We start from the raw sequence: 25,209 nt of genomic DNA, 5'->3' as shown, positions 1-25,209 counted from the left end.
GTCTCTCTCTCTCTCTCTCTTTTTCGCTTGCTCATACACACACACACACACACACACACACACTTGGCTGTATGTACCATGTTCATACATTACAAATCTAGTTTAATACCCCGCCGATGTGATAGCTGGTCCTCTGGGAAATTCTCTAAGAACTTTAATCAGATTAAAATGATTCTCAAACAAAGAGGATTAGAAGAAGTGAAGTGTTTTATTCCCTTTTAAGTTCTTGCGGCTTCTCTTCTCTTTACTTTCCCTCCCTCTGCTCACCCCTTTCTCTCTCACTCTCTCTCTCTCTGTCTGTCTGATCTGATCTGGCTCTTTCTCCGTGTGTGGTTGCTGCACTCTCTCTCTCTCTCTCTCTCTCTCTCTCTCCCTTAATGTTCCCCTTTTCTTTCTCTTTGTCTCTCTCACGACCTGCTAGCCTCTCTGCCTTTCTTCTCATCTCTCTTCGTTGTTTTCTTTCTGTCTCCATTCTGTCCACCGTTTCCGACCGTGCAGACAGCGATGGCCCAGAGGTTGGAGAAGTGGGCTTGTGACTGGAAGTGCAGCGGTTCCTGTCCACGACCAGCTGAGGAAATAGGAATTTGTGGGGGAGTGAATGAGTAACGCTGTCAGTGACTACTGTCAGTGACTGCACTCCCATCTGCTCCTGTTCTTTAGCTGCTCAGGGGCTAAGTGGTTTTTGTAATTGGCATCTTCCTGGTATGAATGTGTGCAACACTTCCTCCACCTGCAACTAATCCTCCAGGCCGTAAATAAGAATGTGTTTGTAGGCAGGGATGGAAAGAAGTACTGAAGTAAAATTACAGGTGTAAAAATCTACTTAAATAAAAAGTTGCTCATTCAAAATGAGAGTATTTTGTTTTGTTAATATATGATCTTTCCCATGCAATGCAAAAAGGGCGAGAGGGCCAAGAGTTTGAACTAGATTTTATATACTGCTTAATTTACATTAAAAAAAAAACTGAAGTGTAAAACAAAGCATGAATAAACACAAATTCATTAAATGATTCCGACCGGTCAGTTTCTGATGTGATGGATGCAGTTAAAATGTAACAAAGTATAATACTTCAGTCAAAACTTAAAAATTACTGAAAAAAAGCTACTCAATTACAGTAATGAGAGTAATTGTACTTTGTTACTTACAGCCTTGGCTCTTAGTCAGCCTGCCTGGGTGGATGAGTGTAAAAACCCACACTGAGACACAAAGCCTTGTCTCCAGCCACAATATCCATGACTAATGCAACTTAGGAGGATTCTCAGGACTCGGTAATTTTCCCGATCCCCCTCAGCCAGCGGTGCAGTGTTAGCATCCAGCGCTAATCAAGCGCCTGGCGGCAGAGGACTGACTTTGGCTTGTGCCAGGGTACCAGGCCTTTGAAAAGTCCCTTTAATGAAAATAGAGAGAAAAAGAGAGAGAGAGGATTTGGGAAACAAGACTGTGTGCCAGCCAGATGCTTTGATTCCTCTATCTGCAGACTGCTTGGTAAACATGGTGGGGAGGCAATAACAGACAACTGTACAGAGAGAGAGAGAGATAACACAGGTGACTTGACTGTAGAGATATGTATGTATCTCACTACTTGCTGGATTCATTTAATTCACTTATTATGCATCTTGCTTTTGAAACTACACATTCATCAGTTCTTACCATTTTACAGTCTGCTGACAGCGGATGTTGACAAATGTCAAAACATTCATCATGACAGGCTGAAAAGAACACAACATAGATGTGACTCACTGATGATGTGATCTTTGTGGGTGTTTTCAATGGGAATCTATGAGCAAGGCATGAGTGTGTACCATTTTTTGGGGTTTGTCAGAAGGGCAACAGCTACGTGCGCTGATGTGGCCAAGAGACGGTCGGATTTTCATTAGGTCCTTGTTTAACTGCACATGTCTGAAATGCCTGTTGTAGTTCACCGCAGTTGCATTGGAAGATTGCTATTACCATTTCACATTTTTGTGCAACTGAAATTGCTTTTGGAAGTGTTTCACTAGCTAGTAGAAGATTCATGTCAAGTTCCTTTGTTGCCTAATAAGGTAAGTCGCGTCAATTTACAACATTAGATTGTTTGATGTAGGTTTTGCATATTGTTTCTTGGATTTCTTGTTCATGTCTCTCGTTTTTAATCCTTTGTTGAGGATGTAATCATAGGAGAAAAGTGTATGTTAGCAGTAATGTTAGGTGTTCATTGTAGTGAGCTATTATTGGTGATTTGACTGTATTTTTCACTGTTATATTTTAAGTTGCTGACTTGCTGACTTTGCGCAGCCCTCTTATCTTGAATTTGTGTACTAGACCAGACAGTAAACAACAGTCCGGTGACATCACAGATCATCAATGTCTACCTTGTGTCCTATCTGCCCCACTGGCCCGCTCCTGACCGTTCAGTCCTACCTGGCCCCCTGACGCAGTTTTATTAAGGTCACAGGTCACATCAACAGCAGTCTCTATGGCAAACCGAGAGAGAGAGAGAGAGAGAGGGCCTCTCTGATGACGTTTGGGGGTCTGTCGCTCTGCTGCCCCCAGTCAAAGCCTCCTGTGTCCCTGTCACCAGCTCCAGCCCGCTCTCCTTGTCCCGCATCCAACATGGGACGGGCTTTCCAGAGCGGGGGAATGTTCTCCGTTTGGCTTCGGGCTGCAGGCTGTTTGTCTGCTTTAGAAATGTCGGACAATAGGAGCGTGCAGCCGAGTTAACGTTCATACGGACACATGCATAGAGACATACAGACACATGTACAAACATACTGTACATATAGGCACAAACATACATATACACATGCACAAATATGCTGTTCATGCACGCCCACCCACACACACGCACACAAACTATACGCACACACACTGTACACACACACACACAACAAACACACAAACATTCCCCCCCCCCCGGCCTGTGGTTTTTGCCTGGCTTGTTTTCCCACATGAGCAACTGCTTCTTTGTTGGTGTGGAAACTGCAAAATAAGCAAAGCTCTGGACGGGAGCGCGCTGCCAACTTTGTCGGCTTCGCAGAGTCGTGAGCTGTGTACACTACTGTTCTCGTGTCACGCAGCGCTGGAGGCTCAAACGCCAGCCTCAGAACTTCTTGCGAACCGTCGTCCTTGTTTTCGTTTGCATGTCGGCTGCGCTGAGTCGAGGGGACTAATGCTTTCCAGTCTGTGGCTGGTTTCAGTTTTCCTCCTGCGGTGGACGAGGACAGAGGGAGAGAGAGAGGGGGGAAGAGAGAGAGAGAGAGAGAGAGAGAGAGAGAGAGAGAAGGGGGTGGGAGGGGGTGGCAGAGAGAGAGAGAGAGAGTCTGGGGGAGAAATTCCCAGGGCATCTTACACACCGCATTCCCAGATTCCCAATCTGAGCTGAATGAAATTCTCAGGTCATTTCCTGCCGCTTCACACTGACTTTTTTCATCTCTCTCTCTCTCTCTCTCTCTCTCTCTCTCTCTCTCTCTCTCTCTAACTTGGACCCCCTTTCTCTCTCACTCTCTCTGTCTCTCTCACATACACACATACAATCATAGCCCCCTCCCTCCCTCTTGCATGCTCCCTCCCTCCCTCCCTCCCTCCCTACCTCTCTTTGGCTGCTCACTCACACAGTAGTGAGCTGTGTAGGTGGACACTACATGCCCTGCCTCCCTCTCTCTCTTTCTCTCTCTCTCTCCCACTCTCTCTCTCTCTCTCCCTCTCTCCTGCTGTCACATTCCAGTTGTCTGAAGCCCGGGGTTTAACTTTCTCTCTCCCTGAGTGCAGGAAGGAAGGGAAAACTAAAAAAGAAGAGGAGAGGAAGAAGCAAGAGAAAAGCCAGCCTGCATTAGTCTCTCACTCTCTCTCTCTCCGGATGAGAAGAAGAAAAGAAGAGGAAACTTTCTTCATACTCCATTTGGCTTAAAAGGGGGAGTCGCCGTAAAGGAGCATACCTTCTTAAAGGGGCTATCCTTTCTCTTTTTTTTTTTTTTCCCTCCCACCGTCTTTCCTTTTTTGGGCCGCGCTCTCTCACTCCGGTCGGACCCGCGGCGGACTATTCACGTGAGCGCTTGTTTTTACGGCAAAGCGAGCCCCAGCTCTCCTGGTGGGACGGAGGAGGAGTGGGGGGAGTGTTTGACAGACACACACACACACACACACACACTCGGGAGAGAAAGCTACTGCCTGGACCCCAGAGGATTTTCCATTCAGCAATGTGTGTGTAAGTGTCACCCTGTCTCCTCTCTCTCTGAACATGCTCTTGTGCCATTCTGCTGTGGTGCGGGCCAGTTTTGCCACTCTGTTGTTTCAGTGCTGAAGTTGTGAGACTGCACTTTCTGGTTATTTGAGAAATGCGACTGTCCTCCCTAGCTTTCCCTCTCTTAAGCTTTGTGTTTTGGGTGTTTTCCAAAGGTTTGAGGCTCTCTCATTTCTGTGAGTGTGTTGTTGTGAGGCTGAGTTTTCATCTGTCCTTGCGGTCTGAGATGTCATAGCTGAACTTGCTTTATTGCTGTTTGAGATCTCACTATTGAAGATGTGTAAAAGCAGGAGTGGACGCATGCGTGTGTCTGAAGTCATTGGTGTAAATTGGTGTGTGTATGCGTGTGTGTGTATGTGTGTTAGGATTCCTATGGAACATGAAGCAACAAGTGTTCAGGAGCTGAGAGGTGAGATTTGCCAGGCTGACTGACTGGATTAGACTCTGACAGGGAACTGCAGGTTTCACGTGTGGACGGATGAGGTAAACTTAAGAACAACTGTGTGAGATCACTTAGATACTTACACACACACACACACACACACACACACACACACACACCCTCTAAAAACCGATACCAGACTACGCCCCGTCTAGTGTTATTGGTGGTTCATTTTAGAACAGTGAAACTAATTTCATGTATTCCTGAGTGTGTGTGTGTCTGTGTGCGTGTTTCCATAGATGGTCAGTGTGTTTTTCCTTATGAGGTGCTGGTTGCACTGAGCAGAACAGGCTCTGCTGGCAGGAGTTAGACTGTAATCAACCACAAGGTACATGATACAGTAAATGTGGCATTGGCCAGCAAACCGTTCACTGACTCCAAATCCTGGTGCTGACTCACAGTAGGCAGCTGGGCTGAGATCAGTTAATAGACGTCACTTAGCTCCATAATATGAGCTTTGAGAAATATTTAAAAGTAAAAACTTATTTGCAGCATTTCTTGTCCAAAAGCTCTGAGAATCCATGTTGGAAGAGACTGAAACAATGTTAAGCTGTCATTCTTTTTTTCATTTTTATCAAATCATGTTAAATCCAAGTCAAGACATTTTACATTTTAGACATTTATCTGGCATCTTCTCCAGACTGATTTAGAATGACAGCGACAGTAGAATAAGCTGAAATTCCTATATCACCAGAATTCCAAGCAAAAAGCAGAGAGGTAGAAGGGATTTTTTTTTTTTTTTTAGAAAGCAAGTGAGTGAATAGAGAGGAAACATGAGAGAGGGTGATGTGAGGTGAAGATGACATTTCAGAAGATGGTGAGTGACTCTGCTGTTCTGAACTGGAGCGGCGGGAGAGGCCTTTGCCAAGAACGCAGCATCTTGACAAACATGAAGACTCGCTGACAAACAACATGCGGCAGTGTGCTCGAGCAAAAAAAACTACACCCAATCACGGCTCATCTGGTGTCGTTTCAGTGGAAGGAATCCGAACGTTGAGCCGAGCCAAGCGAGTCAGAGTCAATTGAGTGTAGACAATAAAAGCGGACTGGCTCCTACGTCGGTTTGAGCGCCGGTGCCGAGCTCCAAACATGGTTCGTGTTTAGTGCGAGCTCTCCTGTAATTCGACGTGTTTATTTCTAGAGAAGGCCCTGGCTTGGGCCCGACCGCGAGCTTAACACCCGAAGGCCCGTACGCACGTCTCCTAAACGCCCGTGCGCACGTCAGCCCTCGTAAACAGGAGCGAGACGCTTACACCAAACAATGGTGCAGTCAGAATCCTGGGCTGCGGAGTGACTAAATTGTTTAGATGGCTTCCAAATGGTGTGTGTGTGTGTGTGTGTGTGTGTCAGTGTGTGTTTGCCTGTCTATATATATATGTGAATCTGTGTGTAGGTCTGTGTGTGGGTGTGCTTTTGCCTCTCTATTTATGACTGTGTGTGTGTGTTTTTGTGCGTGTGTGTGTTTGTCTATGTAAATGCATGAGTGTTTTGTATTTGCCTCTGTATATACAGTATGTTTATGCTTTTGTGTGTGTGTGTCTCTGTGTGTTTTTGCCTGTCTGTATATGTATGTGACTGTGTGTGTGTGTGTGTGTGTGTGTTTGCCTGTCTATGTATGTATGTGAATGTGTGTTTCTGTGTGTATATACAGAAAAACATGCATATATAAATCCGTGCGCGTGTGCCTGTGTGTGCCTCTGCCTGTGTGTGTGTGTGTGTGTGTGCATAGTGTAGAGGTATGTGTGTGTGTGTGTGTGTGCACCCACGCACACATACCTCTCCCCGTCAGCCAGGTTTCCCTCCTAAGCGACGCGTAGCCGTTCCCCCCGTAGCGCCGGTTTGCAGCGCCGGGCCCCGGTCCCTCCCAAACCACAAGGGACTCTTTGTTTGTAATTTATGAATTAGTGTGCGGTTTGGGTTACGAGAAGAGCGGGGCAGGCCAGAGGCTGACGGCACAGGAACAGGAACCAGGATCGGGACCGAGGAGCGAGGAGCGAGGCCCCCGCTGCAGCGCTCACTTTGATTAGCTGGAGGTTGTAAACTCCGGCTGTTTTGTTTATTATTCCCCGATTAGCACTCTGGATGGGAGGGACAGGCGGTAGAAATGATGAATAGGCGAGATGAATGGGCTTCCTCACTGCTGATTTACTTCTGTCTTGCTGTTTCTCTCTCTCTCTCTTGCTGTCTTCCTCTGCCTCTTTCCCTTTTTCTCTGTCTTTCTCCATCCCCACCCCCCACATGCACTCACACCCACACACAGATGCATAAACCGAGGGTTTGACAGTGCGGCGACTATCTGTAAATCAGCGTCTGACCGTCAGATAACGGTTGTAAATACTTTCTCTCAACACTCTGTCTTTGTCCAAGTGCAGGAAACGCAGCCGTCTGCCTTCATCTCCGCAGCTCACCTCCCCACCCCCCCTACCCCCCCCCCCCCCCCGCCTGGAAACGCGCTCTCTCTGTCGCCCGGCTCGCTTCCTTTTCGCCCTTTTTCATCAAGTGGTTTTATTTACTTTGTCTAGTCTGAACGGAACCTGGCGCTGTTCTCGGCTCTGGCCTCGTTCTCTCTCGCAGCATAGCGAAGCCCTCCTTCCTTTCTTCCCCCCCCCCCCTCTCTGCCCTCTCTCTATCCTTGATTTGATTTTTATCCTTTTCTTCTCTGTCCTCCGTTTTTGAAAGTCAGCATGCATTCCTCATGGCTTCGGCGCTCCTAGAGGGTTCTTTCCCCCCCCCCTCCTTTCTTTCTTCCTTTCTTTCTTGCTTCCCAAATGACTTCCTCGCTCTCAAAATGACTCTAAAAGAAGAGTCATTTTGGGGTGCATGTGGAGGGGAGGGGGCGGGGGGGTCTCTTGATGGCCAAAGCAGATGTGGCCCCATTGGAACTTCCTGGCATTCTTCAGCCCCAACATGCAGCTGCTTGACTTTGGGGGTGCAGGACTCCCCCCATTCTCCCTTCCCCCATATCCCACCCTGTATCCCCCCCATCTCAGTCGTACCTATACAGCCTTATAACCTCATACCATTGCGTATAGCTTACCCCCCCCTCTCCGGTGTCTCCAGTGTCCCAATGACTCTACCCCTACCTACACTGTTCCACCAACTCTACTCCCCTATCATAGCGTCCCGGGACCCCCATTCTCAGTTTTACACGGTATCATTACACCTACAAACCCCCACCCACACCTCAATTCTCTGCTCACAAGCTGACTTTACAGACAATATTTGGATTTCGACAGTTCTGCTTCCAAAGGTTGAGCGTTCGCTTTATAGTTCATCTACAAGGACTTAGGCTTTTCCTTTCCTCTTGGGCCAGTTTTTCTTTTTTTTTTTTAATGGACCAGGTTTTAGCAGAGCTGTCCTATCCTAGAGGAGCTGTGTTTTCTCGCCCTTCTGATGTCTGTGTTATTGCACCAGGACCGGTCCTGGATGGGGATTTGAGGAGCGTCTATAGCTGTGGGGAGTCGTTTATCTCCCAGCGAGGTGGTGGGGGTAAGCCCCTCTGGATCCTGCTAGATTTAAAAGGTCAGCGAGGGGGTGTGTGTGTGTGTGTGTGTGTGTGTGTGTGTGTGTGTGTGTTTGTGTGGGGTCGAGGGGTACACACAGAGGAAGACACACAGAAATACACACCTGAGGAATCGAAAACACACACGTATGTATTTGCATTTTTGTTAGTGTATGTTAACTTTTCATACGTTCTGTCAACTGACTGTAAAATGGTAAGAATCAATAACTTTGTAATGGTAACAGGCATAAAGAGAGACTGGTAGCATCATGAGTGAGTTGGCTGTACCCTACATGTACCCAGGGGCCTGTGTGTGTCTATATCCATGCCCAGGTCTGGAGATGTGGAGATGTGGACAGCATGCCAGAGTCAGTCTTCAATGGCTTTATTCAGCAGGCTTTCTGCCTTTTTATTTGCCCTTTCCAAAGCCTTGCTCACCCAGGAAAATTAATTTTGCCTCCAAGGCACCCTGGTCAGGGTGAAGCACACTGTACCTCAGTGTGTGTGTCTCTGTGTGTGTGTGTGTGTGTGTGTGTGTGTGTGTGTGTGTGTGTGTGTGTGTGTGTGTGTGTGTGTGTGTGTGTGTGTGTGTGTGTGTGTGTGTGTGTGTGTGTGTGTGTGTGTGTGCGCGTGTGTGTGTGTGCGCGCGTGCGTATGTGTGTGAATCGGTTGGCCTTAGACGTACCTTCACAGTAATGTAGAGTGAATTAGACCAGAACACTGAACCATGAGTAGAGCAGAAAACCACCAGTGTTGAACTGCATACTGCTTGTGTGTGTTCTTGTCACTAAAGGTGTGTATGTTTGCTTACTTGCCTGTCCGGTCAGGTTTGTGTGTGTGAATACCAGACCTGGGTCAAATGGTATCTGCAAATGATTGTCAGTGTTTTAACCAGCTTGGAGTTCCGGATGGGTGGGGTTCTGCCACACAGAACAATACAATTTATACTAGAAGGTTAGACTGTTTGAAAATCAGTGTCGTATACTGTACTTTTCTGTGACAACTTTTGATGCGGCCAAATTGTCCTGGTGCAGTAACATGAGGTAATTTCACTTGGTTCCAGTTCATTTTGACTGATTTCAAGGAAAATTCTCAGAACAAGCGGATTTGCATTGTAAACCCATGTGAAATTATCTCAGATTTGTTCATTTGTTTTAAGAAAAATAAGATTTCAAGACTAAATTCTAGATTAAATGACTTAAGATAGATATTTTTTGCCATTTAGTGATTGCCTTTGTGTGTGTTTGCATGCAGCAGTGTATGTCTGTTGGTTTTGGGGTAGGCAGCGATGGCAGAGCGTTACAGCCTTAGTGCTGCTGTTCCCCTGATGGGGACTGGCATGGAGGAGCATGTGGTGTATTTTTACAGCCTTCTCCTCGCCTCCCCGTCCTCACCCTCGGCTCACCCCGCCTCACCCCCATTAAACTCAATTTGTTCTGAGGAGCGGAGAGCGCTGCGAGCCCAGAAACATGTGCTGCACGGGGAGAAGGAGGCAGAGGAAGATTTAGAGGAGGTTTAGTCGGAGAGTGGGAAAGAGAGGATTGTTGACTCAGGGAGGGATGAAGAGATAGGCAGAGAGAGAGAGAGAGAGAGAGAGAGAGATTTGTATAGTACATGTTTTCAAACCAAATAATCATCTCAAAATGCTTCGCTTGTATGAACTGTTGTTGGTTTTGAAATTTAAAATTTAGTGTACTACTCTGGCAAACATGCCAATAACATACTTGAATTGAATTAAATGAATAGAGAGAGAGACAGAGACAGGCAGATAGTAACAGACAGAGGAGAGACGCAGCCTCCTTTCAGATCAACAAGTTTTTATGCATTGGTTTGTTTGACTCCTTATTAGAAGTCTGGAGACTCGCAGAAGCCCAAACACTCCACAACAATCCACCGAGACTTTCAATAAAGGTTGAAATGTTAGGCGGCGGGATTACAGGGTGCGAATTTAATTAAGACTCAAAGTCTCAATCAAAGTCGGTGTGTTGCTGCGAGAGGAGGCTTCTGTCTAAACATATGTTTTACGTCGGGACACTTTCAGTAGGTTTTTCTACGTACAGTAAACATGTGTTTTGGGTTGCGTTGCCTTAGTAGTTTTATCGCTACCATATTTCAGGTTTTTCAGAAATTAGCAGACAGACGCGCTTAATGATGCCGACGTCGATTTTACAGCCCGGGGTTTTCGAATGAAGCATTAAATGGCAAGTTACAGATGTTAAGTTGGCTTCACAGGTCTGCATTAAGATGTCTGCTGGGTGAAGGAGGGACACCTGCTGTGCTGTAAATGTGAACAATCAATAAAAGGGTAAAATAATAAAATGGTCAGCTATGGACAACTCCAAACTTGCAGGGGTGAATTGTCTATATATTGGCTTGAAACTAGGCTGAAGTACTCATATTTGGTATTGGTGAGAGCCATAGTTACCTAGAACTGAGTACTAATACAATATTATTTGATGATGCTAAAATTATCTGTATCTATTCTGTATTCTGTTGACATTAGCAATGGAAAGATTGCATTTAGTTTATAGTCTATAAAAAAAAAATGGCTGGTTAAAGTGAGTGATACTATGACACACATATTGCATCAACAAGTACTCCAGATTAAGCATTCCTATATTGACTTGATCAGCAGACCTTGTGATGAACCCATCCACCTGGAGATTAGTTGCATCATGTGATCAAAGACCAACTTCCAAAGATGCAGCATCGACTAAAGTAATTGATTACTCCTGGAATGTTTGAGAGTCCCTCAGAGCAAAGTTGCAGAGACTGCTGGGACATCAGCGCTCACATGGTCCTGGCATGACAGTTTTAGCCGTGATAAGGATCTGAGTTCGGACACTCGGTGACACGGAGCCGATGTAAACATGTGATGGATCACTTCCACAAACAGCCCGGGTCAGTTAGGCTCTCTGCGGAGGGCGGCCTTACTCAAGACACTATTGACCTGTGATTACTGTTTCCAGGGTCAAAGGTTATCTGTCATCAACAGCTGACGGGTGAGGCTTATTTTCCAGGGAAAAGGTCATAGGATGTATTGTGGAAGTGGGGTTTTTAGGTCATTTTCTGGCTGTGTCTGGTGGTATTCAGGTACCACTGTATTCTAATAAGCGACAATGTTCCATGCAACGTTTTCATCATCATAAGGAAAATTCAGGTCAAACAGAAGAAGTGAGACACTTCTCCATATCACTTCACTTTTCTACAAATCATTTTCTCCATCTGTTCTTTATTGAGCAGTATCTAATAAATAAAAGGAATTAAACATTGCATTATTGTGGAAATGTAACTTTAACGATGAAGTACCACCATCCTCTCTCATCCTTGTATTTAGAATAAACTACATATCATCCCCAGGAATGCACCATGGGACTGTACAGAATGAGCCAGATCACCTATTCTCTCTCCCATACTGTGCTGTAAATGTATGGAGGTCATGTTAAATGCAGCACACGACAGCAATATCCTTTCCTGAATTGTATTCTCGCCCCCTTGGGATGTGTCCTACGTCTTAAATAGCATCCCAGCCCGGCCCCGCACAGTCGAGCCTTGCCGGGGCTGTTATTTGGAGATCTCACAGAGAACGCCATCACTCTGATCTCCAGCCAGCGCCTGCTGATCCAGCCTCCAAACACCACCACGGCCTCCCTCTTCCTCTTCCCTCCAACCATGGATGAAGGGATGATGGAGGGAACGAGGGAGGGAGGGAGCGAGGGAGGGAGGCATTCTCTCTGGCCTTCTTTGGCATGCTTTTTTTTCTCCTTTCTCCCAGCAGGCCATCTGTTTCCTGTCTGCAACGTGACACCAGCGCCCGATTGGGTCCTGCTACTCTTGAAGGGTGCTTGTGTGTGTGTGTGTGTGTGTGTGTGTGTGTGTGTGTTGTGGCTGGGGGGGTTGTGATTAGCTTCAATGCTAATACATGTAGTCATTTATGTTCATACGAGCTCTCATGTGACATAGTAGACCTGCTTCTCCCTGTGTGGGAACTGCTGACTTGCCTATCATAGATTCATAGATACTGGATATAAATTTCAGTGTGTGCTCAGCGGTCGATGTGATGTGGTAACGCATTATTATTTTCTGTCCCAGCTATCTTGAGTCTGTGTTTTTTATGGAGCGGTTTACTGCGCAGTGTTAAATGATGCTCTGCGTCTTTCAGAACTGACTGAACTGAACAAGTAAGCAATCCTGTGTGCTCAGCTGCTCAGAAGGCAATAGATATCTTAAATCTTGTAATTGTTGATCAGGCATAACGTGGTAATAGTGGCTGTTTTGTCAATCTGGACAATGTTAGGGCACGGCTGTTTAGACTTGGGGAGGGAGAGACGGGGGGGGCGGTCTCTGAAGAGTCCTGGCTATTCTCCACTAATAACAGTAATAGAGCCGGCTGGATGAGCCTGGATAATCCCCTCTCTCTCTTCTTTCACTGTTTCTCTATGACAGACAAAGAGAGGGAGAAAGCGAAAGACTATTGAAGGCAGAAGGTAGAGAGTTGGCATCAGACAGCTCAGTTAACGCAGCATACAATACTAAACAGGTTCAACAAACATCAAAATGAAACTATCCTGTCCATCACCCAAAGGTAGCTACTGTACTCCCTCTGTCTCTTTCACTGTTTCTCCCTCTCTTCCCCTGTCTCTTTCTTTCTGTCTGATGGGGATTTTCCACCCCTAGGCCCACACTGAAAAGCTGGACGTCTCTCTCTCTCTCTCTCTCTCTCTCTCTCTCTCTCTCTCTCTCTCTCTCCCTCGCCGTGTGTTTGTTTTTAATCGATGTGCATAATGACGTCCGTCAGCCAAAGCGAAGCCAGACCTCCACGTTGTGTTTGTTTAGCGATGCCACTGCGGATCCAGGCCTTCATAGCTCCGCTAGCCATAGCCACAGACAGATTTTGGGATACTACTTTTAGAGGGGTCATGCAAGCCAAAATCTGGATATACATATACCCTGCTGTTAGCTGGCTGGTGCACGCCAACACTCATCAGGACTCTCCTGTAAGCGATGCCAGTTTGACTTAGAATAGATGGAAACGAAGTACAGTACCAACCCAGAAGCGAGGGGAAGGGAAGAGGTTCTCCCCATTGCCAGTAATGTTAAGAAGCCCACTTTCCATCATTTCTGACTCAGTCTTTCATCACTCATTTTGAGTTTCAGTGAAACGTATTACATAATACAAGTGCTGTCATTGACAATACAAACTCTTTATGTTTGCATTTTCAGACAGCTGCACAAACATGCATAACCCAAAAAGTGACTTATGTGGCATAGCGGAGATGTCCAAAAGACAAAACAATAGCTAACAAGCCAGCATTACCACTTGGTAACAGGCTGTCAGTACACATTTGAAACTGCCAAGGAGTTGCCGTGCACTTTTCTGCACCACAAATACGCAAAACTCTCCAAAGCAGATAATACATATAAAGCTAATAGTTTAAAGCAAGTGTATTCTAATGGTCATGCAGCTGTTTCTCACAAATAACAACAGGACGAGACAAAAGTGTTGCATTTATCGTCGGAGAACAGCAAAAGTTGTGAAAGCTTCAGCAGAAAGAGAGACGGAAAATGTAATTTTAACTTTGGTATCAATGGGGAGTCTCCTTATATGATGTCTGCCTTCCCCTTTTTTCATGTTGAGCCCTTCCAGTCAAAGCCAGAGAACACTAGCTATGTTAGCAGAGAAATGTTGCAGAAGACTAAGTGTACTGCTCTAAGTATGATACTCATAGATACAGGTGCATAGGGTGTCTGCACATTTCATCAAGTTAAATATAATACTAGTTAAGACCTTTTTATAGCTGTTAAAATACAATTGAACACAAACAGAAATAAAGCTGAAAAGTAAAAAAAAAAAAAGAAAAAGGCATAACTAGGTTGATCTCTCACTTGAAAAAAGTACACTGACTGAGCAAAGACCTTTCCAACTGTAAGACTTGAAAGACTTGAAAGGCTGCAATTAACTGTATTTAAGATGTTTTAAAGCTTTGATTTTGGATTATATAATTTAAGACATTTTGAGGATCTGCAGATCTGTAGAAATATTACAGACAGCTAAATGTGTTGTTTTTAGTTTGAGGTTTCTGCTCTTTCATTTGCTCAGTAAAATGTCTCTGTGCAAGGCTGGTGTTGATACGATAGTTGACCTATAAAGGCCAATGTTAATGAATTCATGGGTGGTCCTCTACCTCTTGAATCCCTTTAGTCTTCACTCCTCTTAGGCTCCCTGCAACTCCACACTTGTCATTGGAATGTCCTTCACCCCTCGAGGCGCCATACCATAGAGCAGTGCAACATTGATAACTATAAGACTCAGGGAATGCTGTATTGAAACTGGAAGCTGCCTTCATAAACACATTGTAGCTTAATAAACCATTATTATTCATTTTAATACTGAATTTCTCTCTGCATGCCTTCCCATCTTTCTCCATTTCAATTGATTTCTCATTAAATAGGTAGTTATGCTATGTATGGACTAGCAACATCATAAATAAAGCATTTTTGGACATTACTGTATAACTGATTTGTCTTCCTCTTTCCTCTCCTTCTCTTTCCATCCCTCCCTCCCCTACTCCTTGGAGGCAAGGAGCAGGAGAATATATGTGTTCTGCATAATGTGTGTGAGTTCGGGTGTCAAGTGTTGACCTGTGTGTGTCGGCGTGTGCTGGTGTGCGTCTGCCTTGCGTCAAAACTGGCCCCCAAACCCCCCCCCCCCCCCCCCCCCTCCCCCGGTGGCAACGCAACATAAAAAAAGATGGATGGCTGTTGTGCTCGCGCAGCCATTGCAAGTAGAAATGAAATGGCGTTTCCAGCTCTATAAGCCAAAGTTGGCCCGCTACCGCCTCCATCTGAAGCATCAGCGGGGCTCCGCGGCCGTTTGATAGAGGAAAGATTTACAGCACAGCTGGAATGAAAACACTGCGGGCTGGACCGGGGGATTGGGAAGACAGACATTCTCAGCTGTGGCGAGGGGTCGATTCCCATTGTATAGTCCGTGTGTGTATTGTGTGTGTGTGTGTGTGTGTGTGGAGATACTGTGGCGGTAATTGAGACACGAGGACTCGGGGAACAGTTGTCTTTTGGGCGATGCTGTAACTTTGCCTGCTCCGTTTCATTATCTAATCACAGCGGCGGTTACAGACTGCAGGACCTCTGCTGTCCCCCGGGCGCCTCAGCCACAGCAGCAGGTGTTTATTTTAAAGGGTCTTGTAAAAGTGTCTCTGGCACCCTCTGCCTCTATCACTCCTCTGTCTCTCTCTCTGTCTCTCTCCACTTTTAACCCTAAGGACATACTGTAGATCTGTGTGTTCTGTGGTGGGTGCTGTTTTAAGACCGCAGCTGAGCTGACGGGGACAGAAGACAAGACACAGATAGATCTCCACTGGAAATACACACAGCGATCCAAACAGAGCTAACCAGCTGTACCCAGACATTCTCTTCAATGGGGATGTAAATGCCAATGCTTCGGCACCCGCACATACAGTGTATGCACACATGGAACGCTTAACTCTGCTATTGAGTGTCTAAAAGTAGAAATATGTCTTCAGCTAACATTAGAATGGACCCCAAGAGTCCAACGCTATTTATGTGGAGTGTGTGTGTATGTGCGCATGTGCAAGTGTGTTCGCTTGTGTGTGTGTGTGTGTGTGTGTGTGTGTGTGTGTGTGTGTGTGTGTGTGTGTGTGTAGGAACATATCAGTATTTGTGTTCAGTGCTCCCGTCCCGTGCGCCAAGAAACCCAAGCCGTTTGGGGAGAAGGGAAAGGAAATGATGTTTATGTAGGTTCGCGCCAGCGCAGTCTTCCATGTCTTCTTCCCTCTTTTTCCTCTCTCATCTGGCCTCCCTTCCTCCTCTCTCCTGATCACAAACAGCTGCTCAGCGTAGCGCCGTGATAGCGCCCGCGTACCAAAGTCTATTTTCGGAGTTGCTTCTAATAATAGCCCGTAGTAGAGTATTGTCAGAAGTCCGCTCCGATAGGACAGAAGGTTTGATCCAGTGTTGTAGTGGCAGGACTGCGTCTGTGTGTGTGAGTGTGTGTGTGTGTGTGTGTGTGTGTGTGTGTGTGTGTGTGTGTGTGTGTGTGGCGATAAGTTAGGACCGATGACAGACTCAGGCCGACCCAGACCTCACCGTCATTATCTCTGGCTGGGCCCGACCGCTAATACGGCCCGGCGGCTCTGTCAACACGTGGAGAAGAGAGAAAGAACATGCCTCCTCTCTCCTACACATGTGCACACACACACTAACCCCCGCACACGCAACGCAATGTTTGAGCGTGATGATATAGACGCTTAAGTAATCCTCTGTGTAGGTGAGGTATTACTGAGTGTGAATACCGCTGGTTGCCCTGCGATTGACTCTCAGTGAAGATACACGGCTTGTCTGATGGCCTCAGAATGACAGAGCAGGGTGTATAATAAAATAAACACACTGGATACACACGCACATACGCACTTAACTGTGTCCTGTGTCATTTTGCTATGCGTATATCCTCCCTCATTTAGGACAATGGCATGTAATCTAATCTAGTCATTTCTGCTGTTTGCTGATAAGCCAATCTGTTATTGAGAGGATCCGAAGCACTGCATGTGACTCTGAGGTCAGACTGTAGCAGCATCTTAACTAACCTTATGCTCCATAGTCATACTTCCTGTCTCGGCTCACAATAGTGCTTATTGTGCATTCGATATAGTTGGCTCACCCTTCAAAACCTCAGCACTTTAAACCTATGTTAAACTCAATGAACTCACAGATTTGTGCTATATCTGACCCTGACCTTTGACCTCCTTGTTGAGGGGAAAAAGAGCATTTCCTTACAAGGATCAATAAAATATCACATTATTGATATAAAGAACAATCAGGACACTCGCATGGACAAAACAGAGAACTTCAGTGACATACGGAAACATTACAATCTATGCTGTTACTATCCTTGTCCCCACTATTCTCGATCCTGGTTGTGTTAATCCAGGTTTCATTTTCTCAGAACCCCATTCAGCAGCGGAGGAGCCGACCCCGGTGAACCTGTGACGATGCAGACATGTTTATTCACGCGTGCTGCTATCTGCAGAGACAGTCTGCGGGGAAACCTGTACGATTAAATCAGGGCTACGCTTCATTCCATAAATGGGAACGGACCTCGCTCTGTCTGAGTGTCACTGCGGGGCTTTGTCTGTCACTGCTGATTGGCACCCGAAAGTTTCGAGATGAGGCGGTTGATGTATTCCTGACTCACCCCATGCAAGAGATCAAGAACAACAGAGAGAGAGAAAGAGAGAATGTGGACGGCCGACATTCATTACAACCTGTGTCATTGTGACATATTAAAAGATGACTGTTTATACGTTGCATAGAAAAGGTGAAGAGAATGTCGTATCGGGAGGCAAGAGAACAGTGAGCTACTGTTAGGGAGTTTGTCTTTCACCATTACTTAATACATACTTCAGGTCCCAGTAGATTTCAGTGTGTTGGCTAGTGTTGATTTTATTAACTGCCATGTATGAGCAGTTGTTGGCTTCTGCTAAAGATAGCGCCATTGTTTAGATCCTGCGTGACACATGTTGACACATGCCTGCTGAGCGCTGTCGTCTTTATTTCTGTTTGAATGCGTCTAGACGAGTCCACACTCTGTCTATTCTCTGTCAGTGACAACAAATGACATTCTCTGTCTTTGACTGTTTTCACAAGATACCCTTCGTCTTTCCCGATCCGCGCTGTTTGACGACCTCAGCAGCTCCGACCCAGTCCAAACTCTGCGGCGTCCCATTACCTCATAATCCCGATGCGAGGGAGTGTGTGCTCAGGCGCGCGGCGTGGTTTGATGACTCAGCGTTGGTCGCATCCTTGTTGACCCAGTGGAACATCAGATAATGACGAGGCCGTGCTGACTTTAGACGCCGGACCCGCCTCTCCCACGTCCAGCTAATAAAGACATGGAATTACAAACATAGAGAGCCTTCCAGGGCCGTGTTTGGTTAGGTTCCCTCCAACCTCTCGGGGTCAAAGGTCATGTGTAGCTGTGGATAGTCTTGTCTAGGCTTTGAAAAATAATACTCAGTTTTACTGGGTCTAGGACTGGGTGGTTGTGAGGTACATTTATCTGACTGGTGATACTGCAAGTCCCATTTTTGCAAGTTAACATTATGGTATTAATTCTTACCATAACAGAGTCTCTTCACAATGGAGACAGCCAAATATCTAAAAATTGACGTGACCGGTGACATGACAGGCCAGTGAAAACACCAATAGATGTCGAGGTTTGATTAATTAATGGGTGTGTACCCCGCTATTTTTCCTGCTTAGTGCTGTCTCTTTGTGTGCATCTATACTATAGGCTTGTTCAGACTGGGAGTGAGGTTGTGATTGTTATCGCTGTTGAAGACATCAGGGGGATTCTAGCATGTGCCTCTGTGTGGGGTCTAAGGGGAGGGAGAGTCTACAGCTGAGCCATTTTCTCACCAATTATTATGACCCCACACTGTCAACAGAGCAGCTATTTCTGTGTCTGCATCTGTCTTCATGATACCAGCTGTGTGTGTGTGTGTGTGTGTGTGTGTGCTCGAGGAGTGTTCAAATGGCCAAAACAGCCGGGATTTTGGAGTGTGACTGATGGTTGTAGTGAGGTAAGAGTGACTCTGGTCAGAGCACCGTGCCGCGGTGTGTCTGTGCATGTTTGTGTGTGTGAGCGTGTCACACCAGGCTCCTAGAGGGATGTGTGTTATCCATTAAAGTAAATGGAAAAAATACGACGCTTTGCAATTGAATCTAGGGCAGGGGGCACAGTGAGACAGGATGGGGGGGTTGGGCTGTTCCACTCTCTCCATCCTGGAATGCTCCCCCAGCCTTCGTTACCCCGAGTTGGGATGCTTTCAGGCTGTGCTGCATCTTGGTTTGCATGGACATAATATGTACCTGCATATTAATCTTAATGTATGTCCTGTATGAACGTATGCTTATTCATTTCTGTCCGGCACACACACCATAGCATCACTCTAAGTTCCTGCCGGTCAAGTGTTTCTCTATACAATCCACTCTGACTGGTTAAGTAGCTTCTGAGACCTCTGACTTGATTTAACCTCCCAGCATCAGAGCCAAAAGACAAAGCCAAAACTTTTCCAGCACCAAAAAAGGATGTGGAGGATTGGAGGCATCCTGGTGGCTCAGTTCACATAACTTTATTTTTTAACCTTTATTTGCCTGGGAGAGGTTTTCTGACCAATGCCTGCTTCAAACTTTCACACCAGTTAAGTGTCTTGCTGAAGGACTCTTTGATGGTAGATGTTGGTCCAGGGATTCAAACCGGCGCCCTTTGGATGTCTGCTTTTCTACCACCAACCCAGTATATGTTGCAACTCTCTACCCACTCCGGACACACACACACACCCACACACAACAGAATCTAATAAAATAGTTGAGTAGGTTGGATTTCCCACTCTCCTATAAAAATGGACCAGAACCAGGAAAAGCCCTCAGCTCAGACCGCCAGTCCCTCGGTAGAGCTCACATTACCAGACCTAAAACCTGGTCGACTTTGTATACACAAGTCAAGAATGAGTGTGTTAATCATGCCCTCTGACACACATACTCTCAGTCATGCAAGCACGCGTGCATTTGGACGTGCACTCCCATACACACACACACACACACACTCTCGCATTCATTTTCGCAGCGTGAGTTCTATGATAGGTGGGGGGGGGGGCACTCGGCTGGGGGAAGATAAACATGACGCTAATGCCTCAGCTTGGCTAAGGTCAGGGAGGTTTGCAGCCCCCTAAGCCTCACACACACACACACACACACACACACCCATAAATTCTCACACATCCTTATACTCTGCCACCTTCATCTAAACATCTACCTATCTATCTGTCTAATACTAACACGCCAAACGTGCACGTGCACACACACACACACACACACACGTGCAGGCCCAATCAAGTGCTGTCAGCTGGATACTGTTAGAGTGTGGCAGTGGGGGTTGGACAGAAAAGGAGAAGGGAGAGGAGGAATGCAATCTCAACACCTTCAGCTCCTGCCCTATTCACCTTGCCTATGTTGTGCTCCAGGAATGCCATTAGCTAAGTGAAAAATGGTTGTATGTGTGTGTGTGTGTGTGTGTGTGTGGGTGTGGGTGTGGGGGTGTGCATGGATGGGAGTGTGGGTGTGTGTGCATGCACATCTGCGTGGGAAGTGGAGGAAAGGCTGAAACAGCATTCAATACATTTTGTGAGCCTAAGTGTGTTCATAAACATCAATAGTTTTGGAGGCTGTGTGTGTGTGTGTGTGTGTGTGTGTGTCAAGTAAGCACTGGGCTTTAGACAGCACTTTAATGTGTAGATTAAGTAGGCACTGGCTGCAGGCTGATTGAAACCAGACGCTGTTGCTCAGACTCCTTACACACACACACATACACACACACACACACACACACACACACACACACACACACACACACACACACACACACACACACACACACACACACCAATGTGTTTCAATGCACTTACACCATATGAAAGGTTCTGTTCCATAATGCTATATATCCCTTTTGGAAAAAATCATTACCCAAAGTTCAGTATCTCTAAAATGAGGAGAGTCCTATCAAAGTGTTATGATTTTGTCAACCAAGGACTTAAGTTATATCTGCTACATAACTTATTTTAATTTTGTGCTGTTCATCATTTTGTGGCTGTGAGTTTTTTCAAGTGGTGCATATCTGATTTTGGATCCAAACTCTTCATATCTTGCTGCAGCTGCGACTTAATCCCATCTCTGTTTCTGCTCTCATAACTGTCTGTTCTTCATTCTCTGTCTCACAGTTTCTCATCCAGAGACGCACTCTCCCTCTTCATCCCCAGTCTCATTTATATACAGCACATCTCATGCAGACCTGGGTCAGTTGTCAAAACACAGAAAAGAAGAGTAAATGGACTTTCAAGTACTTTCCTGTGCTTTCAGGCTCTTATTGTGTAGTCCTATGTGGTGAATATGTCCTATAATCTTATGTTAGGGACTGGAAATTCAAAAAGCTCAAAAGGTTAAAGCAGACCAGGCATTAAAGAGCGGTCTAAAACGATCCCCAAATTATTCCGTTCCCAACATCTTATACTTAAACAAACCATTAAAAGTATTTTCAAGTAATTACTGGCCCGGGTCTGATCTGGTCCATAATATAGAGGAGATTTAGCGCGGTTTAATATTTCATCATATCCCCCTCTGACTTCCAGGGCTTTGTCCCAACTCTGTTCTGCGTTGGTCAGCACATGGCCCACAAACACACACACACACACACACACACACACACTGTCCTCCAGAGTCCAGTGAAAACAAAGCAGGGCTCTGCCAGTGTAAACACGCTCTATTGTTACGGGCACTCTGCTCTCTCTTTCCCGCCTGGTATCTGCGCTCCCCGCGGCGGTCCGGGGCTCTCGCCGCTGAGCGAGGGGTACGGGGCCTGGCGCGCATCCCGCCCCGCCGAGTTATAATAAGAATTGAGGGGGACTCGTTTGCCCCGGCGTTTACGCGACCGTGTCATTATAACGCTGGCTGCAGAGTGTGATTTATGCGCTCGGTTTCTCTCCCTCGCACTCCTCTTTCTCTCTTTCGCCCGGTTGGGTTTTTACTACTTGGCTCCTTCGTTAAGTGTGGTTTGCGGGCGTGCGCTCCGAGAGGTTTTTAGCTTTTTGACAATTATTTTTAGACAAGCGACAGTCATTACTGTATACTGTACAGGCTCATGCTGGGTCCAACTATAGCAAGCTCAGGGGAAAAACATGGGAAAAGTTGAAATGGCTGTTTGGATGGATGGATGCTCTGATGTTTAACAAAGTGTGTGGAGGAATGTGTGGAGCCTAATGACAATAAACATTCTCTGTCACATTTGAAAGGGGTGCAAGTGTGTGTGTGTGTGTGTGTGTGTGTGTGTGTGTGCCTGTACATCTATGCACATATGCGAGGGCATGCATCCATATGTGTCTGGTGCATGTGCATGCATCTGGTGCGGGTGTGTGTGCATGCACCGCTGTACATATGGGTGTATCTCAAGTATATGTGCAGTCCTACGCCTGCGTAAGAATGTGTGTGTGAGAGAGTGAGTGTGTGTGTGTGTGTGTGTGTGTGTGTCACATCGTGGCGTCTCCCAGCTGTGACCCTGGGCCACATGTGCAGCCAATTAGGGCCAATCAGAGGGCTGTAATCAGGGCGGGGCGTGGGGATGGTGGCAGCGCGGGGGCGGGAGGGGGGGGGGGGGGGTTATAAGACCCGTGATTAGTGTGTCAGGCTGATGAGGAGGGACAGGGGGAACTGCCAGGCCCAATCACATTTCTCCATTTTCCCTCTCTCCTTCCTCCACCTCCGCATATGGGTCGCTCTGTTTGTTTAGCGTGTGCCAACCAGACCCGGGTCAAATAGGCTTTCAAATGCTTTTTATGGTTTGTTTTAGCCTATTTAGTTGACAGATTGGTGCGGTTTGCCACGTAGGACGAGTCTAGCCAATTGCAGGAAGGTATTTAAAAGTCAGAGATGTATAGTTTTCTGTGGCTGGCAGCTTCCATGACACCGTATGGATTCTTCTACCGCAGTAACCTCCTACACATCCACGCAGACTGAAACAAAGACTAGAAATCACTCATAGCCTCTGTTTGGCCCGCGTCTGGCACCAGCCTTCTGCCCTTTTGCTCGTGGCAAGCGGAAAAGCAAAAGCTGGAACTTCAGATTCAATGGAGATCAGAGTTTCAGTAAACCAGCTTTGTTGTCTGGCGCTCAGCTTTTCCACAGTGTGAAGTTAGGATTGAAAATGTGTCCTCTCACAGCTTCATTAGTCTGCACAGCTCTGTTCAGTCCACTGAAACATAAAAATCCGACCAATACAAGACAATATACTATGTGGTAGTAGTGCTTGTCTGCCATTGCAACGCTAGGTCTTTTAGATCAAGATCTTCAAATCTGTGCTAATGTTAAATTATGCTAAATGCCTGTACAGCACTTGAAGAAAAAAATGTGTGTATAAAGTTCTATAGTCAGTATATAAGTAGCAGGGGGCTGTGTTATGGGGCTGTATACTTTGATTGGCTCTTGGAGAACTGCCGAAATACATCTCAGGAAACTTGGTCAGTGTGTTTATTCATCGAGGGTTTTAAACAAATGGCCCATTTTTATCCCAAATCACATTAGTACTGCTGATGTCAGCAAAACCAGGCAGCTGTTTTTTTTTTGTTTTGCTTTGTTTCATTTTTTTTTCGTTGCCTGTTGCTTTTGTCCAGAGCAATGGAAATGGAAGAAAGGTAAAACAGACAGAGAGACAGATGGACAGAGAGACAGATGGAGAGACAGACAGACAGACAGATGGACAGACAGCGGTCTGCTGAGCTGTAAATCACCACTGATCTGACATGGCACAGTGACCGGAGTGCGGCCGGGCTTCCAAAACCACATGTGAGAGGGCAGGAATGTATAGGCCGATGCATTGTGGGTTCGTGTCTGGGGGGAAGAGTGCAGACTCTCTGACTCACAGGACACTGTGAGGTTGGGGGATGCGGCGGGGTGAGAGGAGAGCGGCATAACTTTCGGGAATCGCGGCGCAAAGGTCAGGAGGAGTGTGTGAATCACGGCCGTGACACCGTGTCTTCACTCTCCCTGATGTGTTTGAGTTAAAGTAGTTTCACTTTCCTACTAAAGGCCAAAGGAAACGCACAAGAGATTTACACATTTGACTCAAAGCAACATTTGGTTGCTTGAGAAGAGGAGCCAGCTTCCTCTCAACTGACTCAGTTGCTTTGACAAGTCAAAATTGAACCAGGGAGACACTCAGATGGACTTCATAATCTTAAAGGGAAAAAAACGGTACTCTGAAAAGCACTGCAGCGGTGTAGAACTTTGAACTGAATGTAAATTGGAGACTTTCAAGATAATACTGTGGAAAATGTCGGCTGTCTCTTCTATGTTTACATTCTGTCAGTGGAAGGGCAGCTGGGTATAGGGCAGTTCTTCTTCTACTTCTTAAATTAGAAGAACCTAACTTTCACCTGCTGGATAACAAGCTCTCCTTCCCAGATTGCACCTCATCTAATCGTTCTCCATTTCTGTCTGTCTTCTCCTTGATTCCCTCTCTCCTTCCCCAACCTTCTCTCCTCTGTTGTACATCTGTCCGTCCCTTTGAAGTTCCAAAGAAGCTGCTCCAGGAGCCAGGCCCCAGACCCCCGGTGTACCCCCCGCCGCCCAGCGCCCATGACCCCAACGTGGTGGGAGACAGCGCCCCCCCAGAGGGGACCTTAGTCAAAACCTCTGACACGGTTCCAGGTGAGCAAAACCACATACACACATTGCACGTAAGCTCGAGTTCATGCACACACACACACACACACACACACACAGCCTCCCATGGAGAGCAGTTAACGCTAAGCAGTCCCAAGGCCTCCCAGGCGTCAAGAGGAATGGTAATTCAGGTCTGGAGTCGGGGCACAAATATATATATATACATTTGAAGTCAGCTGGGTTCAACTGTTTCCATGTGTATCCTCGCTGAGCCATTGGTTCGGACCATTTTTACGATCACTGCTCTTAAAAATATGCCGTTTTCCAGGAACCAATAATTGCATTTATATGCTCCCGAGGTCTAAATCAGTCTTTCATAATGTCAGGTTCCCAGAGAGAGAAAGAGGGAGAGAAGAGAGGGCAAGAACAATGGAATGAAAGAGTGTAAAAGAGGAGGATGCCGGCGAGGAAGGAAACCAAACAAAGCATTATTCATGAGGGACGGTGGCCCGGGTCCAGGACGCTAATTACTCTGCTCAGCCACCGGCACTCTGCTGATTGGGAGGATAGACTGAATGAATGAGGGAAAAGGAGAGGGAGAGGAGGAGAGATGTGCGCCGCGGTGCTGACAGTCCCGAACGCATGAACGGGCTTCACTTCCGCGCGCCGGCTTCAAACGCTGGTCTGGAAAAACCCGTTTCCATCTCAGACGCAGCGATAAGGGGGAACATGCTGTTTTGACATTTACTGTAAATACGTCTGTCCTGATCCTCTTGTCCGATCCGACTCATTACCCT

At 46.4% G+C, this 25,209-nt stretch overlaps 1 protein-coding gene across 3 annotated transcripts in view; it reads left to right on the top strand.

The window, feature by feature from the left end:
- LOC139656985 (protein eva-1 homolog A-like) overlaps window positions 1-25,209 on the top strand; it is a 50,311-nt gene that overhangs the window by 19,561 nt on the left and 5,541 nt on the right. Inside the window, exons 1-2 of one of the 3 annotated variants that reach the window (XM_071534665.1) lie at window positions 3,797-4,184; window positions 24,320-24,457. Coding sequence is in view for 2 of the 3 variants with exons in the window: in XM_071534663.1 (XP_071390764.1) it covers window positions 24,320-24,457 (138 nt within the window). In the remaining variant the exon portion in view is untranslated. Of the gene's footprint in view, window positions 1-3,796; window positions 4,185-24,319; window positions 24,458-25,209 lie in introns of those variants that run through there. The other 2 variants (XM_071534664.1, XM_071534663.1) reach the window with 2 other exon arrangements.

This window comes from Centroberyx affinis, unplaced genomic scaffold, assembly GCF_046629955.1.
Source record: "Centroberyx affinis isolate AG114_WGS23_722 - 3 ecotype Tasmania unplaced genomic scaffold, CSIRO-AGI_Caff_v1 ptg002597l_1, whole genome shotgun sequence".
Lineage (NCBI taxonomy): Eukaryota > Metazoa > Chordata > Actinopteri > Beryciformes > Berycidae > Centroberyx > Centroberyx affinis.
This window is presented reverse-complemented; position numbering and strand designations above follow the sequence as displayed.